At 38.2% G+C, this 22,166-nt stretch overlaps 1 protein-coding gene across 3 annotated transcripts in view; it reads right to left on the reverse strand.

Annotated features, from left to right (window-relative positions):
- The window catches only part of USP3 (ubiquitin specific peptidase 3), a 102,786-nt gene that overhangs the window by 47,436 nt on the left and 33,184 nt on the right, over positions 1 to 22,166 (reverse strand). For all 3 annotated transcript variants that reach the window (XM_027553799.1, XM_027553800.1, XM_027553801.1), the window contains 3 exons: positions 5,873 to 5,956; positions 2,249 to 2,330; positions 1,208 to 1,290 (listed from right to left, as the gene is read on the reverse strand). In XM_027553799.1, coding sequence (XP_027409600.1) covers positions 1,208 to 1,290; positions 2,249 to 2,330; positions 5,873 to 5,956 — 249 coding nt within the window. The remainder of the gene's footprint in view (positions 1 to 1,207; positions 1,291 to 2,248; positions 2,331 to 5,872; positions 5,957 to 22,166) is intronic.

A 22,166-nucleotide genomic window follows, 5' to 3' on the forward strand; every position in this document is an offset into this window, starting at 1 on the left:
AAAAGGAAGGAAAGAAAATAATTTTTTAAATGTCCTAGGACCTGTAAAGAAAGTACTATGAGACTCACATATGGATTCTGAAAATGTGATCTATTTCTCATTAAAGTGGTATTCAATGGAATCTCTTACATCATGTTTCTTTATTAAGATTCCTCTTTTGTTCCCAGAAAACAATACAAGTAAGTGACTTTGCAAAAATAAAGAACAACCTTAAAGCAAACTCTCTGTTCCCAAAATCCTCAATCCCCCTTCCCATTCAGAGATTATCACCCTTTCTTTCTTTTCAGGGCTTTTGTTTCCAGGTGTTCAATAATTTCCTCCAGCAGAAGCAAACTATGAGAGCAACCATATTGTTTGAATATACTATACAGAGTAACAAGGAGAATTCAGTAGCAACTAGAATTTCTTATTCAAGTAAGAAAAGCTGAGAGCCAGTCCCTTTAAGGAGAGAGCACATGTGGCTTCTGGCCCTGGGAAAATAATTTATTCTGGTCTTTGACACCACATTAGAATCTGAAAGTACACAACTTTCTAAATAATCTCTTCTAGATAACTTAGGTCAGCCTTGTTGCCTGTTTTATTTTTCACTGCTCATCCTACACATTGAGGATCCTCTAAACATCTGATCTAATGACCATACTTAAGACTCAACTAATGACTGAACTGAGTTCTCTGAACAAGGTTCCTTACAGCCCAGGGGTCCGTGAACTGTGGCCCACAGGACAAATCTGGCCCTGGACCAGTGAGCTTTTCCATTTTTAAAGTGAGTTTTGTATTTTTAAAGAGTTGTGTAAAAGGGAGGGAAGTACTGAAAGGAGGAGGAAAATATGTGGAGGGCCTGGATGTGGCATGCAAAAATTAAAAATATTTATTTAATCTGGCCTTTTTCAGAAGTTTGCTGGCCTGTGGTCAAGCCTATTTAAGAAGTGACAGGAACTAAATAATAACTGCTAACAGTTATTTACTGCCAAGCACTGCTCTAAGCACTTTATGTAAATTATACACTATCTTCCCAGCTACTCTGTGAGGCAGACTATTATCCCCATTTCACTGATGAGAAAACCAAGGTACCGGGAACTGAGGTAACTTTTCCCCAGGTTACCAGGCTAGAGTCAGGGCCAGAGACAGAACCTGAACGTGGAGCCTTTGCTCTTAAGCATTCCACCAGAACTAACATTAGATAGTTGAGGTCTGACTGTAACATTACCTGAGCGACTGAAGGATGGCGTTCATGAAACACGTGTTCCCCAAATTCCGAAGGCCCGTGGCACAAATGGCAGTGGTGCTGCCCTGGAAAACGGAACGGGAGGCGCCCTCAGTGATGCCGAGAGAAGGCCAACTGTTTCAGACATCAAAGGGCAAAGGCCTGTATTTGAAACTCTAGCATCAAGCCAGGTTGGAATCAATCCTTTTCAGTCCAATGAATATTTCAAATTCTCTTTCTACTCTCTGTATAAGTGTCTGGATATTTTTAGAAGGCTGTTTCTGATCCTAGGACTGTTCTAAATGGAAACTTAATAGGAAATCAGCTTTAATAAGTACTATGGAGTACATGATGTAAAAACCAGGAAGGTCCTTAAAAGAAATAAGTTTAAGACTTCATGCCTTTATTATTGTTGTTATTTAGTGACTAAGTCGTGTCTGACTCTTTTGTGAACCCATGGACTGTAGACTACCAGGATCCTCTATCCATGGGATTCTCCAGGCAAGAATATTGGAGTGGGTTGCCATTTCCTTCTTCAGGGATTGTTCCTGACCCAGGAATCAAACCCGAACGTCCTGTATTAGCAGGTGTATTCTTTACCACTGAGCCACTTGGGAAGCCCTCACACCTTCAGAAGACTACTAAAGCTACTACAAAGTGGAAAAAATATAACTAAGGAACAAAACTTACCATAACTTCAGACCCACAGAATCTGCAGTAGGGACCTTTACCAGAAGGAAGCAAGGATCTCTGAGACCCTATGCAAAAGGGTAACAAGGTACGCGAGGAGGCCTTGAGAACAAATGCTCACTAAGGCACTGGAGCATGGTGGTAATCCTGATGGAAGGCAGGCACTGACAGACTCGCCGAGGCATTAGTCACATCGAGAGTCGTCAGTACCAGTGGCAAACACTTTGTGAAATATTCCAAATACAAGACATACGTTTAGAAAAGTTCATAAGGGGGTAACACGAATGTTAAGAGTTGTAATCAGTGACTAGACCTCAACCAATTCTTGTATTTGAATAAATTTTAATTACTTACATTTACTTTTAGTAACTTGCTGTTCAGTGATGAGTTTTCCAAAAGTTTTCTTTTCCTATGCCTGTCAGCTGTGAAAGCTGAGCTATTAAAACACAAACAGACAGACAATCAAAAAGACATTCCTACATACACACCACCCGCAGGACAGACAGCAAAGGTAGCCATGCTAAGCTTTGAGGGTACAGCCCTGGCTGACTGAGTAGCCAGGCCAGGGAGGGACCCATGAGGCCGCTGTGGCCCACCAGTACTTCAAGTACCAAGGAGTTCCACTTCCCCTGGAAATGCCCACTGCTCCTCCAGCAGGGTGGGACTAGAATCTGCCACCTCTGGGCACTTCCCAGAGAAGCTGGCCAGGTAGATGTGGTCTCTGAGACGGTCCCTCTCCTCCACCACTCTGTCTACCGATGGTGAATCTCCAAACAAGAGAATACACACACCACAGAAAAAAGGGAAACCCTGGTCCGACATGATTATTCTGACATTTAACATCAACTCTCAAATACTCTATTTCTTTCTTAATTTTGGTAAAGGTATCCTCTTTTGTTCGTATGTTGTAACAGATGATCACATAATCTGAGACTGTAGAATGATAAATACATTAGAGGTACACAGGCATACACCAAGTCCTTTGATTAACCTATGCTATGAAGCATGTTGTAAAACAGATCCTAAACAGCATAAATTCTGAATTAAAATTATTTAAAATTTTCACAATGAAAGACAGATTTTATTTGAAATTTATCAGAAAGTAATTCCCATCTTCAAAGGGTCACTTTAAAATGATGTATCAGGGAACTAATCCAAAGGAAGTATAAGTTACTATTATTAAACAACACAGACTTTTAAGTCTACCAACCCTTTTCCATCTTCCAAAATTATCAGGTTAATCCAAAGAAAATATGTGATTGTTTTTCTTTCCAGAATTTCCACATGAACTGCCTTGAGAGCAATAGATCTAGTGACAGTCAGCTGCTTCACATCTAAAAATATTCTTAGGAAAAACGTCTTCAGAACTGTACATGCCTCTCATACACTGATGACAAGTAAGAAGCGATCAACCCCACACGGAGTATGAAAGAGAAAGTGCCTTGGAAGTGAAAGTAGCTCAGTCACGTCAGACTCTTTGCGACCCCAAGGACTATACAGCCTGTGGAATTCTACAGGCCGGAATACTGGAGTGGGTAGCCTTTCCCTTCTCCAGGGGATCTTCCCAACCCAGGTCTCCCATGTTGCAGGCAGATTCTTCACCAGCTGAGCCATAAGGCAAGCCCATATGTAGTATAATGTCAAGTTATTCCTTTACAAATTCTGTGAGGAAAGAAGTTGAGTCACAAACACAGTGACAATGCCTATAGCTAACTTTTATTCAACTTATACAAATAAAGCCTTTAGCTTTCTAAAATATGTTATTAAATTTTACCATTGGTGATTCTCATAATGGCAGAATCCTTTAGATCCATGCTATTTAAGCCGCTCACTACATGTGGCTGCTGCTGCTGCTGCTAAGTGGCTTCAGTTGTGTCCGACTCTGTGTGACCCCAGAGACAGCAGCCCACCAGGCTCCCCCGTCCCTGGGATTCTCCAGGCAAGAACACTGGAGTGGGTTGCCATTTCCTTCTCCAGTGCATGAAAGTGAAAAGGGAAAGTGAAGTCGCTCAGTCGTGTCTAACTCTTAGCGACCCCATGGACTGCAGCCCACCATGCTCCTCCATCCATGGGATTTTCCAGGCAAGAGTACTGGAGTGGGGTGCCATTGCCTTCTCCGACATGTGGCTAGTAAATTTAAATTAATTCAACTTAAATAAAACATAGAATCCAGTTCCTCATCATGCTGGCTCATTTTCAAGTGCTCCACAGGCACACATGGCCAGTGGCTACACAGTGTGATTATACTAGGTTTCTGGTGCACAGTGCTGCTCTAGAGACACGCTGGACAGCTGATGCATCCGTCTGAGTCTGCATCCAGGCTCAGATGCAGTCATTGATATTCCATTGTAGCTTCCAGCACAGACTCAAGGTTATGTTTGAGAAACATCAAAATAAACTTAGATACTGTTTATCTACACAGAAGAAGGGTTGCAAGGTACATTTTTCAGTGGGGCCAAGGAGAAGTGAAGATAAAGCAGTCTGTGTTACCTTTTACCTAATGAAGTGGTCATTGGAAATAAAAGATTGGAAAGCCGCTTATATAAAAGCATGCAGGTTCTTCAAAGTCTTGTTCACCTTCTGACTTAGTTCTGATGAATCTGTCATTGAGATGACAGTCTTTTCTTAAGAGAAAACTCTAGGTGGCAAGGAGAAATAATTTGGGGGCTACCTCCTTCTATAACAAAGAATCAGGTTACTAACATCTTTACAATGATGTCATCACACCAGAGAGTGATGTTACAAAAACTACTGCAGGAATCTCCTACTTCACAGTTAACTGTGACAATTTCAGACTAAACTCCATAGTCTAGATCTGTGTGTCTACAGCTGTGTGGCCTAGACAGGGCTCCTGCTGCTCTGTTCAGATTGAGAGAAGGGAGGAAGCACTCTGAAAAAGTGAGGTGCCCCAACAGGACAAGCCAAAACGTCCTTAAATCCAAAGTGTTCTAATTAGTTTAGATTTTAAGGAAATCATTTCCTCCCTTTTCAGCTTATAATCTATATTTAGTCAGAAACATGCAGAGAGACTTTGGTTAACCACAGCTAGACAGTGTTTAACTTAGAGAACTCAGGTCATTCTCTATCACCACACAATGTAAAAATACCCCACTGGCTTTACATGTAAGTTTGCTAAAGGCCTCCCACTCCTGGCATGTTCTCACAATGCCATTTATAGATCAACTGTCACAATAAATTAGATGGCGCCTGATGATGGGGAGAGTTACACGGATTTCACCTGAGTCAGCAATCATTCCAGGACCCTGCTTCCACCCACTGTACCACCAAAGACACTGCCACTGGGCCTTCTGTTTACTGCTTGGATTTGGGCTCAGTGAATTGTATCTGACTAACCTATTTGGCTTCAGCAAAAAAAAAAAAAAAAACTATTCACAGTAGTTTAATTTCTTTATGATGACAAAGCATTTCACAGCTTCCTATACTTTCAAGTGATAAATACTGGTCCTAACAAAAAAGAAAAAGAAGAAACTAGGATCTTCTGCTATCATATAGATGCAAAGGAAACAATAATATAATTAAACCTATTTTCCCTTAAAATTTATACATAAATTTCAGAGCTTCTAAGAAGACCCCATTAATACATTTGATAAGGATTTTCTAATATTTCAGGTAACCCTATAATGATTTTGGATCATTTTCTGCCCTTCCCTCGCACTAGCAAAACTCTCCTTGAAAATAAACTGAGAAACTTATAAGATGGTGGGTAGTAACTAAAAAACAGGCTCTGGAGCCTTGGACACAGTTTATGGAAAATACTAAATGAAATAAATGCTGAGTTATGACCACTGACAGTTTTCATATACCTAACTCCAAAGTTTATTTTGCTCACATTTCAATCACACTAAAAACATTGAGTGTGATGAGCTTATAGAACTCATCAACAAAAATCCCACTCAGAAATTCTGAAAGACCCCTCAACCCCATTCCACCCCTTCTTCCCCAAGGTCTATTACTTACTTTTCCAAGTTCTGTAAGTGTTCTCTGACTTTCTGTACCAGTCCCAGCTTGGTGTCATTAACCACAAAATCATCACAGCGATAACTGCAAGGAAAATATTAATCAGTGTGTGTAAAGAGCTTGAGGAAACCACAGTAATGAAATCACTAAACCCATGCTGCCAAGATGGTCACGTGGCTCTGTGAGCAGTTACAGTCAGCGGTGAGTTCAAAGAGGACTTAGAATCCACACTGGAATGTTTTTAAGGAGCCTTTTTTAAAAGCCACGTAGGCAATGAACACTACTTTCTTTTCACATTTTTATTCCAAAGCTCTTCAATTCCTCTTTGAAAATGAACTAGGCTGCGACATGTGTTATATTCCTTTTAGCGGTGCATAATACATGGAGAACGAAATACAAAGCACCAATTCTATTCATGTAGCATGAAGCCTAAAGCTTTAATGTGATCGCTCCCAACTCAAATTAATGGGGAGAAGAGATGTAAGAAAAAAGCAAGAAAAAGATAATTAACCTGTAGGGATATTTGAATTAAAAGCTATACATTTTACACGCCAGCCAAGCTCCTCTGTCCATGAAATTTTTCAGGCAAGACTACTGGGAGTGGGTTGCCATTCCCTTCTCCAGGGGATCTTCCTGACCCAGGGACAGAACTTGGGTCTCCTACACTGCAGGCAGATTCTTTACTGTTTGAGCCACCAGAGAAGCCCCTTTTACACATAATTTAATTCAAATAAACTAAATTGAGAAGAATGAATCTTTTCATTCTGCAATGTTAGAAAACAAAAGTATAAAACAGTGGCTACGTTGTACAGTAAACAAACACTTTGATGAAAGATGTTTAAGATGTTCTTTAGAACTGATATTGTGTGTGTGTGTGTGTGTTAGCAAGTCAATAAGCAAATAATATAAGGAATCAGACATAATAAACTCTAACTTGTACATTAGCACTCAATTTTTTTTTTCCTGGAATATGGCCAATTTTAACTGAAACTTACAAGCTAGTACCAAAATATTCTTTTGAACTGCAGCTTCGTACAAAACCACTTATTAAAACTACCAAAGAATAATGACAATCACAATGCCATTCTTCTGAGCAAAATTTTGAATGCCTAGCAATTAGTAAAAATTAGGTCAAATCTAGCACAATCCAAAAATTATTTCCTACATACCTGAAACCAGGTTATTCAAAAATTGTAAAGAGGATGGGGGAAAGTAATTTGTTTAAAAAAATATTACACACGAAAACATGGCTTGTGTCTCTTAGTCACAATTTACACATGTAATTATTTAACAAGCCCCTCCCCCAAAATCTGACTATCTAATGCTGTCAACCAAGAGTCTCTAATATTTTCCAAGCTCCCATGGTCAATCCTTAACATTTCTACTAATAGCAAAAGCTACCATTCACATCCCAGACTGTTTCTCTTTGATCAAAGCCATCAGCAATAGGAGGAAAATAATTCTTCATTGGTTTTATAACAAATGCATAAAGCAATTAAATTCGTGGGAAGTTTCAGTTCCTTGCTTCTTCTCAGCATAAATGTTAAGAGGGTAAGGTCTACTCTCTAAATCTGGGATTAGGGCACTTGATTCCTCTGTGAATCCCAGGTATGCACTAGAGCATGCAACTGTATTGTTACCCTAATTCCTGCTCACATTCTCATTCTAGATTGGCATAAACATATACATGCACTTTGGCTAAAAGAATTACCCAGTGTTCAAAACAAAAACAACTCCAAACGCTACTGTTCATCTGGGGAATGAAGTCTAATAGCAAATTTAGATGACCTTTCACATATTTACATGCTGCTAGTCTATCTAATTGAAAAGTGAACCCCTTAACTTTCACACACACACACACAAATGGTTGCTTTGTTTAAAGAAACAAACTGCTTTAAATTATATGAAATAACTTTTTTCATATTAAAGTAATTCTTTTTGGTGTGACATGAATTCAGCCTTTAGCATTTGTTAAAGGAACATTTTCATGTGTTGAAACAGATTTATTTATGGCCTTGCTCCATTCTGAACTAATCTGCCTTAACTGGGTCTATTTACTTCATCTCTTTTGAGTGTTCATCATTAAAGTGAGTAAGTTGCTCTAGGCTCTAGAGCTGTGCTATTGTGGCATGGCTATTTTTCTGTTACTTTTCTATGCACTAATGAAGCACTATAAAGTGCTTATTTCAATATTTTATGCAGAAAGCAGAAGTTACAGTGATACCTACATAAACTGTAATTTGTAGTTAAATTGAAATATTTATTTTAATTATAATACAATTAAATTAGTTTTCTGGCTCAAAAACTAAGAATGAAAAAAATTTTTTAACTTCAAATTAAGGCACGCTAATGAGGTAGAATCGAGTGTAATTTTCCTAAGAATGGCAATTATGATTTAACACAGCAGAGCCAAATTAATAAGCTGTGCATAAAAAAGTTTTAAGATAATAGACAATGTTGAGTCATTTTCAGCAAATGCGTAGTAATTTAACAAGAAGCTGCCTCTCTACAGTCAAAATATAATCAATGAACTCTGTCACAATGAAATCAGAATGAAATATGTAACAAAATGATTTCTCATTGACTTTAGGGATTTGATCTTACAATTCTGGCAAGCTACAAAACAGCCTGAATTCTTGCTCAAGAAAGAAAACCATTTTTAGATGGAGAGATGAAACATTAATTTATTATTTCAGTTAAGGGAATTATGTTTTAAAATTTGAGAGATCACAAAGGATATTTTACAAAAAGTCAAAGATCTTCAGTTGATTCACCAAAAACTGATTTAACATTTGAAAACTATAAATACTTTTATTTTTAGCTTTAGGTAAGTTTTACAAGAGACAGTGGCCAATGAATACTTAGGGTACATTTTGTCTCAAATGACTTCCAAATTGAAATGTCTACTTGCAACCTTCAGTTCAGTTCAGTCACTCAGTCGTGTCCGACTCTTTGCGACCCCATGAACCGCAGCACGCCAGGCCTCCCTGTCCATCACCAACTCCCGGAGTTTACTCAAACTCATATCCATCAAGTCGGTGATGCCATCCAGCCATCTCATCCTCTGTCGTCCCCTTCTCCTGTCCCCAATCCCTCCCAGCATCAGGGTCTTTTCCAGTGAGTCAACTTTTCGCATGAGGTGACCAAAGTACTGGAGTTTCAGCTTTAGCATCAGTCCTTCCAATGAACACCCAGGATTGATCTCCTTTAGAATGGACTGGTTGGATCTCCTTGCAGTCCAAGGGACTCGCAACAGTCTTCTCCAACACCACAGTTCAAAAGCATCAATTCTTCAGTGCTCAGCTTTCTTCACAGTCCAACTCTCACATCCATACATGACCACTGGAAAAACCATAACCTTGACTAGACGGACCTATGTTGGCAAAGTAATGTCTCTGCTTTTCAATATGCTATCTAGGTTGGTCATACCTTTCCTTCCAAGGAGTAAGTGTCTTTTAATTTCATGGCTGCAATCACCATCTGCAGTGATTCTGGAGCCCAGAAAAATAAAGTCTGACACTGTTTCCACTGTTTCCCCATCTATTTCCAATGAAGGGATGGGACCAGATGCCAGGATCTTTGTTTTCTGAATGTTGAGCTTTAAGCCAACTTTTTCACTCTCCTCTTTCACTTTCATCAAGAGGCTTTTTAGTTCCTCTTCACTTTCTGCCATAAGGGTGGTGTCATCTGCATATCTGAGGTTATTGATATTTCTCCCGGCAATCTTGATTCCAGCTTGTGCTTCTTCCAGTCCAGCGTTTCTCATGATGTACTCTGCATAGAAGTTAAATAAGCAGGGTGACAATATACAGCCTTGATGTACTCCTTTTCCTATTTGGAACCAGTCTGTTTTTCCATGTCCAGTTCTAACTGTTGCTTCCTGACCTGCCTTAAAAGCAATCAAACTCATGTTGCAAATGTTTTTTAATCTTTTACATCTGTCACTTTCAGTTAGATAGGAAAAAGCTACTTTCTATCAACACAAACAAGAACCAGTTATGTGGGATCAAAACTCCAGATTTATTGGAATTAATTCCCTTATTTGATCAACTTCATGTTAACATACTGAAAATATTTGTGCTCTGGACTGTATCATGGGTGCAGTTACTAAAATTGTGCAGTTCCTAAAACTGTTCAGTATACATGTACAAATGCTCTGACTCATCACCAGTGGAACTGTTTTAAGAGACAGAAGATAATGAATTCAATGACTACATGCTCTTTGCCAATATTCACTGCTTGAGTCATGGCAGATTTTACAAAGGTTTACGTTCTGTTAGGTCTAATTCAAGATTTTCTTGAATCAAAAGGAACACCTGCCAATATCCAACATAAGAGAAAACACCACCCCATGACCTACATTTGTTACCTACAGCACAGTGCACGTGAAGGAGCTGAATTTAAAGATCCAAGGAGAGAGGAAAAGCTTGTTTTTGACACAGCTAGACAGGTATGAGAATTTATGTACAAATTTAAACTATTCATACTATAAATTAATAATGGTTTTACACATTTCAACATGAACAAATATGCAAGAGATTTTAAATGCAATAGCATTATGTAAGTTGGCTCTAATAGCTACAAGAAAAATTGAAGAATGCTTTGTTGACATGAATAAATTTAGAGCTGATTTTCAGTTTATATAATGGCCCTTTGAATTTGATATTGATAATACTGAGTTGTTACAAGAGTGAGTGGATTTACCTAACTTAGATACAGTTTTGAAACTGATATGCTTTTGCTTCAGTCAATTATTCTAAAAAAAAAGATGTCGGTCCTGTCAATACAGATATCAAGTATTAAAGAAAATGGGGGTTTTGGGGGGGTACTTTATTGGAAAAAATTTTAATATTGTTTGGAATCTACATTTTCAATGGCAACTCTTATGACTGAATACAGATCAAGCATTTCTCATGAAAAGTTAGCATCTGAATGGAAAGGTGCTATATGTGTAAAATATCACACTGGATTCTGAAGGTTTCATATTTCAAAAAAAGATACAAACCATCTCTAATAATTCTACATGGATTACAACATTGACATGGTAATACTGGGTTCACCAAAAAGTTCATTCAGGTTTTTCCATAAGATCTTAGAGGGTCAATATATGCAAGACCTTATGACAAAACCAGAACAAACTTTCTGGCCACCCAACATTTTGGATAACCAGGTTAAATAAAATATACAATTTAAATGAATTTACCTGTTTGTCTTTGCTTTTTTATTATGGCTACTAGAAAATTTTGTATTACATACGTGATGAATTATTTCTCTTGGACAGGACTGCTGGCCTAGAAAATATCTAAGACACTGGCTGCTCTACTATTCTAAAATACTACCATTGTCATAAAGAGGTAAGAAGTATAACTTCAATGAACTAGAAGAAATCAATTGATTTTGGCTGAATTTGGTCTGTCTTAAAAAATTTTAGGATTTCACAATTGTCCTTATTTCCAAGAGTAGACTTCAGAAATTCTTACAGTCACTAAGAAGGACATTTATCTCTAGGCTTCTAACTTTCATCCTGTCTGAATTCATCACACTGTACAAGCATCATCTGATGACGACGATGAAAGGAAAGCACCTGCTTCCACAGGTCGAAACTCCCAGGGGCGCCTGGCACGTGGTACAGGGTCAGTAAATGTCGGCTTCCTTCCATTGTGTAACCAGGGCTGCCTTGTAACACACCCTTCTCTAGCTGCCCCCATTCCCTCTGTTTTGATTTCTTCTTCCTCCCTGGCCCAGAGGTCAAAAGAAAGTAAGTAACAAAAGTAGGAAATAAATAAGGATTTAAATGCTATCTGGTGCCTTAGCCTTGAGCTGAGACACTGCTTTCAAACTGGAAACTCTCTCATTAATACTGGCATTAAAAAGTCCCAAGACAAACAGAAGAATTTAAAGTAAACAAGTTCTAGGAATCTCTTCCTGGTTTGCAATTGTGTTGATGATATTAGGTCAGAATTATGGTTGCCTCTAACACCTGAAAAAAAATGAGCCACCATTCTTGGTTTTCCCTCCAAGGAGACTACACCAGAATAAGTAGAAAGGAGTACATAACTTGTACGCTGTGTTCCAGAGCTTCTAGACTGGGCATCAGAAACCTGGAAGGCATGTCCCATTTTGAATAAATATTGTTATAAAATAGGGCTAAATGTCTTAAGGTGAAAATACACCTGGGTCCCAAAATGTAACTGAAATAATATAAAAAGGTGTTCTCTTTTTCTTCTTTCTACTGAGAAACTGGAGCTGAGGTGCAGGTTTTGGCATCTCTTCATTCATATAAATAGGACTTCATGTGTCTAACAAACAAAAGTCAGATCAGATCAGATCAGATCAGTCGCTCAGTCGTGTCCGACTCTTTGAGACCCCATGAATCACAGCACACCAGGCCTCCCTGTCCATCACCAACTCTCGGAATTCATTCAGACTCACGTCCATCGAGTCAGTGATGCCATCCAGCCATCTCATCCTCTGTCGTCCCCTTCTCCTCCTGCCCCCAAGCCCTCCCAGCATCAGAGTCTTTTCCAATAAGTCAACTCTTCGCATGAGGTGGCCAAAGTACTGGAGTTTCAGCTTTAGCATCAGTCCTTCCAAAGAAATCCCAGGGCTGATCTCCTTTAGAATGGACTGGTTGGATCTCCTTGCAGTCCAAGGGACTCTCAAGAGTCTTCTCCAACACCACAGTTCAAAAGCATCAATTCTTTGATGCTCAGCCTTCTTCATAGTCCAACTCTCACATCCATACATGACCACAGGAAAAACCATAGCCTTGACTAGACGAACCTTTGTTGGCCAAGTAATGTCTCTGCTTTTGAATATGCTATCTAGGTTGGTCATAACTTTCCTTCCAAGGAGTAAGCGTCTTTTTTTTTTTTTAACTTTACAATATTGTATTGGTTTTGCCATATATCGAAATGAATCCGCCACAGGTATACATATGTTCCCCATCCTGAACCCTCCTCCCTCCTCCCTCCCCATACCATCCCTCTGGGTCGTCCCAGTGCACCAGCCCCAAGCATCCAGTATCGTGCATCGCACCTTGACTGGTGACTCATTTCATATATGATATTATACATATTTCAATGCCATTCTCCCAAATCATCCCACCCTCTTCCTCTCCCACAGAGTCCAAAAGGCTGTTCTGTACATCAGTGTCTCTTTTGCTGTCTCGTATACAGGGTTATTGTTACCATCTTTCTAAATTCCATATATATGCATTAGTATACTGTACTGGTGTTTTTCTTTCTGGCTTACTTCACTCTGTATAATAGGCTCCAGTTTCATCCACCTCATTAGAACTGATTCAAATGTATTCTTTTTAATGGCTGAGTAATACTCCATTGTGTATATGTACCACAGCTTTCTTATCCATTCATCTGCTGATGGACATCTAGGTTGCTTCCATGTCCTGGCCATTATAAAGTGCTGTGATGAACATTGGGGTACACGTGTCTCTTTCAATTCTGGTTTCCTCAGTGTGTATGCCCAGCAGTGGCGTCTTTTAATTTCATGGCTGCAATCACCATCTCCAGTGATTTTGGAGCCCAGAAAAATAAAGTCTGACACTGTTTCCACTGTTTCCCCACCTATTTCCCATGAAGTGATGGGACCAGATGCCATGATCTTCGTTTTCTGAATGTTGAGCTTTAAGCCAACTTTTTCACTCTCCACTTTCACTTTCATCAAGAGGCTCTTTAGTTCCTCTTCACTTTCTGCCATAAGGGTGGTATCATCTGCATATCTGAGGTTATTGATATTTCTCCCGGCATTCTTGATTCCAGCTTGTGTTTCTTCCAGCCAACTTTTAGGCTATTGAATTAATACTAAAGCAAGTTTAAATTTCATGATTTTAGGTGATTCTTCAAGTAAAGATGGGCTATACCTCTACTAGACTACTTGTCTGATACAGAGAACATTTACTTCTGTATTTACTGAAAAGAAAGAAATGCTTAAGAAAATTGAAGTAAACTGGACACTAAAGACAAAATATAATACTTAAGAAATCATATTAGACAACATGTTAGAGATGTTAGATAAGAAAATGAGATATAAAAAGGCAAAGAAGGAAGATTCTTATCTTTCTCTACTTATAACATGTTGAGACAAAGTATACTATCATCTCAGCTATGTAAAAATTAGTCTCAACCCAAATTCCTTGAACCAAACTTGATGCTAGTTTTAAAGTATTTTAAACCAATAGTTAATAAACTGATTAAATGTAGAGTAGGGTATTATATACATACTGTTGTTCAAAGCAGGAGATATGCAAATAATTTTACCACCTTGCACCAGGTAGCAGGTAAATTTTCATAAGAAATACCAATTATTTATACTATTAAATAATTTGGTAAAAAAAAAAAGTGGATAATAATTTCAAATTCTGCTACTCTAATACCAAAAGGGGGGGGGGGGCAAAAAAAAAATCACTTCATGGCAAATAGGTGGGGAAGCAATGGAAACAGTGATAGACTATTTTTGGGGGGGCTCCAAAATCACTGAAATGGTGACTGCAGCCATGAAATTAAAAGACGCTTGGAAGAAAAGTTATGACTAACCTAGACAGCATATTAAAAAGCAGAGACATTACTTTGCCAACAAAGGTCTGTCTAGTCAAAGCTATGATTTTTCCAGTAGCCAAGTATGGATGTGAGAGTTGGACTATAAAGAAAGCTGAGCACTGAAGAACTGATGCTTTTGAACTGTGGTGTTGGAGAAGATTCTTGAGAGTCCCTTGGACTGCAAGGAGATCCAAGCAGTCCATCCTAAAGGAAATCAATCCTGAATATTCATTGGAAGGACTGATGCTGAAGCTGAAACTCCAATACTTTGGATGCGAGGAACTGACTCACTGGAAAAGACCCTGATGCTGGGAAAGATTGAAGGTGGGAGGAGAATGGGATGACAGAGGATGAGATGGTTGGATGGCATTACGGACTCCATGGACACGAGTTTGAGTAAACGCTGGGAGTTGGTGATGGACAGGGAGGCCTGGTGTGCTGAGGTCCATGGCGTCGCAAAGAGTTGGACATGACTGAATAACAAAATTGTCCAATTTCTTCATTACACTGATTTCTTAAGCATACATTTTCAGATTTTTTTTTCTAATTTCTAGTATTTAAAATCATGCCTAATCCTTTTCTATTTTTATTTCTATAACCTCCCCCAAACCCACATTTTTCCTCCTCCATCTCAACTAATAGTTTATCCTATACTTTGGTTATTTCTTTTCATATAATATTTGTCCCTGCCCTATCTAAGTACAATTACAGTCAAATCCATAAATAGCTGTAGCTGAATTAAGCTGTAGTATTTGATGGTCCTGCAATGTCGATCTTACCTAAATTTTCTTCTCTCTCATCTTTCCCTCACAATCTTTCCTTTCACTTCAGTGTTACCTTCTTTACGCTTAGATTTCAGCTTTCATTCCACACATCAACAACCCCCGTACCCTCCCTCATTGCCATGTAGCACACCATTCACTGTTTAACGGCAAAAAGTATTCCTCACTTGGTCATCCCCATCTGTACTTTATTTCCCCATTCTCCAAAAATTAAAACATGCAGCATGGCTCAATCATTTTCTCATCCTAAAATTTAATATGGGTCCACCTCCTTTTAAAAATTCTAATTTTAGAAACACTTGTCCATTAAGGCAAAATCTTTCAAATTATTTTCAATGGCTTCTAATGAGATTTAAAAATTAGCCACAAAACTGAACATCCACCACCCACAACACAGTTACACATGGCTGTCCTAATTAGAAATGTAAGGAAATCTAAATCAATATATGTATAGTATAAAAAATTTTTAGAAGAATGAGCTAGAGATGAAAGAAACTTTTAAAATGTCTTGCTATCCATATCTTTAATACTTTTGTTAAACCAGTATCTCAAAGTATAATATATACATAGGATGAGGTTTGACATTAATGATAATGGATATAAATTCGTATCTCATACAGTTTCGTAAACTTTTTGTCCGATTTATCAGATCTGATTGAAAGTGAAGGGGAAACGTGTTAGTCTCTCAGCTGTGTCCGACTCTTTGCGATCTCCTGGACAGTAGCCTGAAAGGCTCCTCCGTCCATGGAATTCTCCAGGCAAGAATATTGGAATGGGTTGCCATTTCCTTCTCCAGGGGATCGTCCCGACTCAGGGATCAAACCTGAGTCTGCTGCACTTCAGGCAGATTCTTAACCACTGAGCCACAGGGGAAGTCCTAATCACATCTGATTAGTCTGTGTTTTTATTTAGGTAGCCAAGATTTTTATTTTGTAATGTGTTTGATGAGCTCTAAGTAAGAATGTAGTATGTCAGCTTGCCTTTTCCTTTTTCACCAGTATTTGTGTTACTATCATTACTGTTTTCATCTTGAAGGATTTTTCCCTCGTAAAAATCTGTCCAAATGTTTATCCACTTGATGAGGGTTGATTTTTGGTAAAATAAAATAAATCCACATAACTGGGCAGACAAAAAACACAGCAGCATACTGCACAAGGCTAATAAAAGTGAACAAGGGTGAGGCCACCACACACGCAGCTGATTCAGGACTCTCTGCATGTAGCTCATGGCAGAACCATCTAGTCCACAGACCACTGGCAGTAGGTGTATTAAAATATTTGCCAAAGCTTTTTTTCAGAGTTCTGACATTTTCTTCCCATATGTTCCAGTACATTGTTTTAGAGACCAAGGCAATGGCACCCCACTCCAGTACTTTTGCCTAGAGAATCCCATGGACGGAGGAGCCTGGTGGGCTGCAGTCCATGGGGTTGCTAGAGTTGGGCACAACTGAGCGACTTCACTTTCACTTTTCACTTTCATGCATTGGAGAAGGAAATGGCAACCCACTCCAGTGTTCTTGCCTGGAGAATCCCAGGGACGGGAAGCCTGGTGGGCTGCCGTCTATGGGGTCGCACAGAGTCAGACACGACTAAAGCGACGCAGCAGCAGCAGCACTAAAAACTAGACTCCTAACATAGAGCTGGTTAGTTCTCAAATGAATATTTACTTATCGAATAAAAGCAACATATCCGCTATTCTGATCTTTCGGGATGTTGTTCACATTATGTCCGAGGATCATCATGGTCATCAGTTCCTGTCTCCAGGGAAAATTTTTGAAGGCGAAAACTTAAGGGGGAAAGGAACTGCTTGTAATGCCAAATCTTCTTCAAAAAGGATCTATATCTTTGCTTTGGTGTCTTTCTTTAATACACTTATTCCTAGATTTAGTTTGTAATTTTTGTCCTATATTGAACGCTTTTTTGTTCGTCATTTCCATTTTTAACTAATGAAGAGAAACCTGTTAGTTTTTGTATATTTATCGTGTATCACAAAGGAGATCAGTCCTGGGTGTTCATTGGAAAGCCTGATGTTGAAGCTGAAACTCTAATACTTTGGCCACCTGATGCCAAGAGCTGACTTATTTGAAAAGACCCTGATGCTGGGAAAGATTGAGGGCAGGAGGAGAAGGGCAGACAGAGGATGAGATGGTTGGATGGCATCACCGACTCAATGGACGTGGGTTTGGGTGGACTCTGGGAGTTGGTGATGGACGGGGAGGCCTGGCATGCTGCGGTTCATGGGGTCACAAAGAGTCAGACACAACTGAGTGACTGAACTGAACTGACCATTTCAAAATTAATTACTAATTGCACTTGTTTTCTACTAAAGTCTCCCTGAGTTCTCTGGGCATTAAACAGTTTGAAAGCAGAAATAATTTGTTCTTTTCCAAATTTATACCAATTATTTACTTATTCTGTCTTATTTCAATGACTAGAACTGCAAAAGCAATGTTTAATAACAGTGGTGATGATGTAAGTAATGACTGGAAGTATTTGTCTTGTTTCTGATTTTCATGGAAACAGCTTTAGTATTTCATCAATTTGCATACGATGCTTGCTTTCTTTTAGGGGGACCATCCTATTTTAATAGTTTCCTTTTATTTCAATGTTATTAGTTTTTAAGAATCAGAAATTGTTTATTTATAAATGTACTTTTGCTTCTAATGGTACAATAATCTGGGATTTCCTTTAAAAATGAATGTGTTGGCAGACTTGTGAAACTGATTCAGTAATTACATATTTTTTTTTGACACATCTTCCTGGGTTAGACTGGCTTTAAGTTATACTTATTTACAACTGACATTTTCTTTTTGGAGTTTCTATTAAGATTTTTGTCTTACGGTTTTGAAAGTTTCAGAATATTAGTATAATCAATGTTAAATTTTAATAGTTTGAGGCTGCACTATCTGACACAGTAGCTACCAGATACATGTTGCAATTTAAACATCATTAAAATAAAACAGAACATTCAACTCCTCAGTCCCACCAGCCACTTTTAATTGTTCAACTGCTACCATATTATATGACACAGATGTCACACCCAAAACAAAGAAAACTCTTTCTCAGCTTTAAAATTCTATAGCTTTTTCCATTCCTGTTGTTAGTGCTGTTGAACCTACCCAAGGCACAAGGCTCCACGTCATTTTCTTGAAGTCCTAACAAACCTCCCAGACCAAACCAATCTTCAATCTCGTGAAACAAGAGGAAGTCATCATGCAAATGAACCAGATTTTTTTTTTTTAAGCAACAGTAAAGAAACAAGTCCTTTAATCTACTGGCTATACAGCAATCTTTATATAGTAAGTTGTGTATAATACTAATACAAAGAAAATAAAAAACATTTATGCAAAAAGTACCCCTCAAGAAAGAGCAATGACAAATCGATCGTTAAGTTTTAAATTATTTTTCATCCCTTGTGTAACAGATACCATAATGTGATGTCCAGAGCAAACTCTGACCTCCAGCTTTATTATAATGACAGATATTATCATGATAGATATAGTTACAGAGAGCAAACCACAAAACAAGCAAAGCTGATATTCCAATGACTTCATCTATTTCAAACCAAGAAAAGTTAAATCCAAAGAACTCTTTTAGAAAACAAGCTTATTTTTAAATTCTCTTGTATTCAATTCTAATGTATTGCCATCAACTAAACCAATTTTGGTAAACTAGAAGAATACCTGCAGAGAAAACCCATTTCCTTTGTTAAAAGCAGACAAGTACTAGCTTATTAAGAGCCTTTTGTTTTCAGACCATGAATTAAAGTTTCTTTTTAATAAAACTTCAAAATACTGTTTTTAAATAAACAAAATTCTTCCTGTTCTCTAATCTTTACAACACTGAAAATCTGTGTCCAAAAAGTTTATAAGGATGGTCAACAAAAGATCTTCTTTTTAATCACAACTGCCTTTGAAAATGATTCAGCATCCATTTAAGCCCACAAATAAAAGCTTTACTTTTATAAGTTTTCATTAAAACTGCTATTTGTTATGGGTGCTTAAAATCTAAAATACAAGTCTTTCTTCTAGACAAGTGAATCGACTCACATTTCATAATATTTCTTTGTTTGAAAGAGTGCTTTAAAACATTAATTACTTTGCCAGGAAGGAAAAATTCCAGTAATTTAGTTTTACTATTCCTTTCATACTTCTGAATCCTCAGAAATTCAGTTTTGTGGTAAGTTGACAAGACTATGTCAGATGCCAACAATCACTTGTTCAGTATTTTAAATCTATTAACTGTAAATGTCTGGTTATGAGTGATGTTGAGCATCTTTTAATGTGTTTGTTAGCTGTCTGTATGTCTTCTTTGGAGAGGTGTCTGTTTGGGTCTTCTGCCCATTTTTTGATTGGGTTGTTTGTTTTTCTGATATTGAGCTACACAAGCTGCTTGTCTATTTTGAAGATTTGACAATGTTTCTTAATGAATTCTATCTAAAGTACAAGAGGAAAAAAAGTCAAATATTAGTTTCTAAATTTAATTTTTGTTTTTTTGTTTTTTTTGATACAGTAATATGTACCACATACAGTTCCATTTGTAGTGACTAGGGGAGAGAATCTGGAGTGGGAAGAGGAAATATTACACACAATAATCTGAACACCTGAGCTTGTGTGAAAATCTTGAGATTTTCATTTTTATTAAAATTTTAATTTGTCTCCTAAAAGAGTGGGTTTGTGTCAAACCAAAATGATTCCTTCTGGCATTGGTTTCCCTCTTTTGAAATCATGACCCACTTTATGTTGTTCTGCTTGCTTGATGAGTGCTTCTTCTGGATGTGCTGTTTATATAGGAAGTGAAGGGACCTGCTCTGTAAGACCGTGCCTCTTGGGAAGTCAATGGAATAGCTCACATGTGCTGTGATTTGGCTCTTTTTTCAGGAAAAATGTTCTGTAGCTCCTCAGTCCTCCAAGAGGATCGACAGGGTACAGCAGTATAGTTTTGGTATAACCTTCACCACTTTTGGAAAAGAGTTAACAAAATTCAAATCTTTCAAACAGCTACCGCCTACTCAGCACCAGACACTGAGTACTGTGGATGATACAAAGATCTGACATATGGTTCCTGAAGTCCCCTAGGACATCTACAAATAACTAACATGCAGCAGGAAACTACAAGTATCCCAGGGACTGTGAGCTTAGGAGAGATTATATCCAGCTACGATTGGAGCTTGGGAGTGGGGGAGGGGCGTGCAGACAGGTCAGTAATAAGTTCATAAAGGATATGCAAAAACAGGACAGGGCAGGGACTCATGGAAAGGGGAAAGAAACGATAGAAGAACTGCAGATCTCAGAGCAGGTTTCAACTTCTTCAGAGGACAGAGCACATGGAAAAGGAGCCTTAACATTAGCTACAGTCAAAATAATAACTAATAATCAAATAGGTTAAACCTATTTGTATTCACTAATATTTTATCTCTGAAGCAAACCAATCAGTCTAACCACAAGAAACGTATATACAAGGAAAATCTACAAACTGAAGCAAAATTACTAAGGTGCATTGGAAAATACACACACGTACACACACCCCCCATACAGAAAAAGAAATCCTTTTTTGTTTCTTAATCATTGAGAGGTGTGGAGAAATGTTGAACTACAGCTCCACCAGCTTACCACTATCACAGATTCCTTTTAGGCTGTCAGTATAAAACTGCAGAATGATTCCCTAGCATTTTGTTCTAAACCCACAAATGAGACGGTTATGTGACCAGCTGCAGCTCCCTTCCTGCATTTCAGAAGCTCTGGATACCCACACACTTGCGGCTCTGTATTACCTCACACAAAAGACTGGCAGTTGGCCAAGAAGCCCCCACCATGGTGTATATTCCCCAAGGTTCAAGATCTACCACTTAATTCCAATTCAGCCATGAAATGACTTGTACTTTAGTACCCTATACCAAATGAAAGCAAATTAAATTCCAGTCCAAGTTAATAAAGGTATTCCCCCAAAATGCAATATACAAAGATGTTAAAGTACATAGTCTATTATTTTTAAAGAGACCTACAAATATAATTCTACTCCATTAAGAAAATTCTAAGATAATTCTTTAAATTTCTTCAAGAGTTACTATTTCTTCATCATCTTACCAATAGCAACAAAACCCACTGTACACAGAGATCCAACTGTGTTTCCAAACTTCCCCATTAAGCATCTCACGCACACTGCTAAATAAATATCAAGAAGAATGAATATTCTCAACATCTGGTGCATACAGACTGACACAACCTACAATGATGACTTAGCAACAGATACCTCCAGAATGATCTTAATTCCTGCCGTTGAAGGAGAAATACTTACAACTTGACAGAAACACACAGTGCTGTCAGTTAGATGGTTGTGTCATTCTAGTATGTAAGTGTCCTGAGGGAAAGGGGGAAAATCTAATGAAAATACTTTAACACCTTGGCCAATGCTTAATTTTTGTAGGAAGGAGTGTTTCATGGCATTAAACAACAATAAACTAGGTTCAGAAAATCTTCACAAGGTTTTCGCTTTCACTGATGCTTTCGCCTGCCTCTAGCTTGTCTCTCAGGTCTGGACATCGTCCACACAAAGGATCACTGAAACAGTAGTGATCTGGAGGACTAAATCTTAATATGGTTTATTCAGCAGCCACAGCATTATAACCGTGAACTTGTAAAAATGTAAACTTGGGAAGCCACTGACCCTTTCCCCCTGCCTTTTGATGGATACCTTTCTACAATACAACAGTCAACCAATGATGCAGAAAGCATACAACTTCAGTAGAGAGCGTGAATCAAAAGCAGTATTTGGACCTTAAACCCCCATTCCTGCCCAGTATTGCCTTCATGTATTGTTTTTGCCACACAGCATTCGAGGGCTGTATGGCAAAAACCAAAACCAAAGGGCTCCTTTCAATGTCAAAACCTTTCAAATTCAGTAAAGTGATTAAAAACAATAAAGACTTATTCACAACTTACTAGTCAAGGAAAGA

The sequence above is a fragment of the Bos indicus x Bos taurus genome, chromosome 10 (genome assembly GCF_003369695.1).
Source record: "Bos indicus x Bos taurus breed Angus x Brahman F1 hybrid chromosome 10, Bos_hybrid_MaternalHap_v2.0, whole genome shotgun sequence".
Lineage (NCBI taxonomy): Eukaryota > Metazoa > Chordata > Mammalia > Artiodactyla > Bovidae > Bos > Bos indicus x Bos taurus.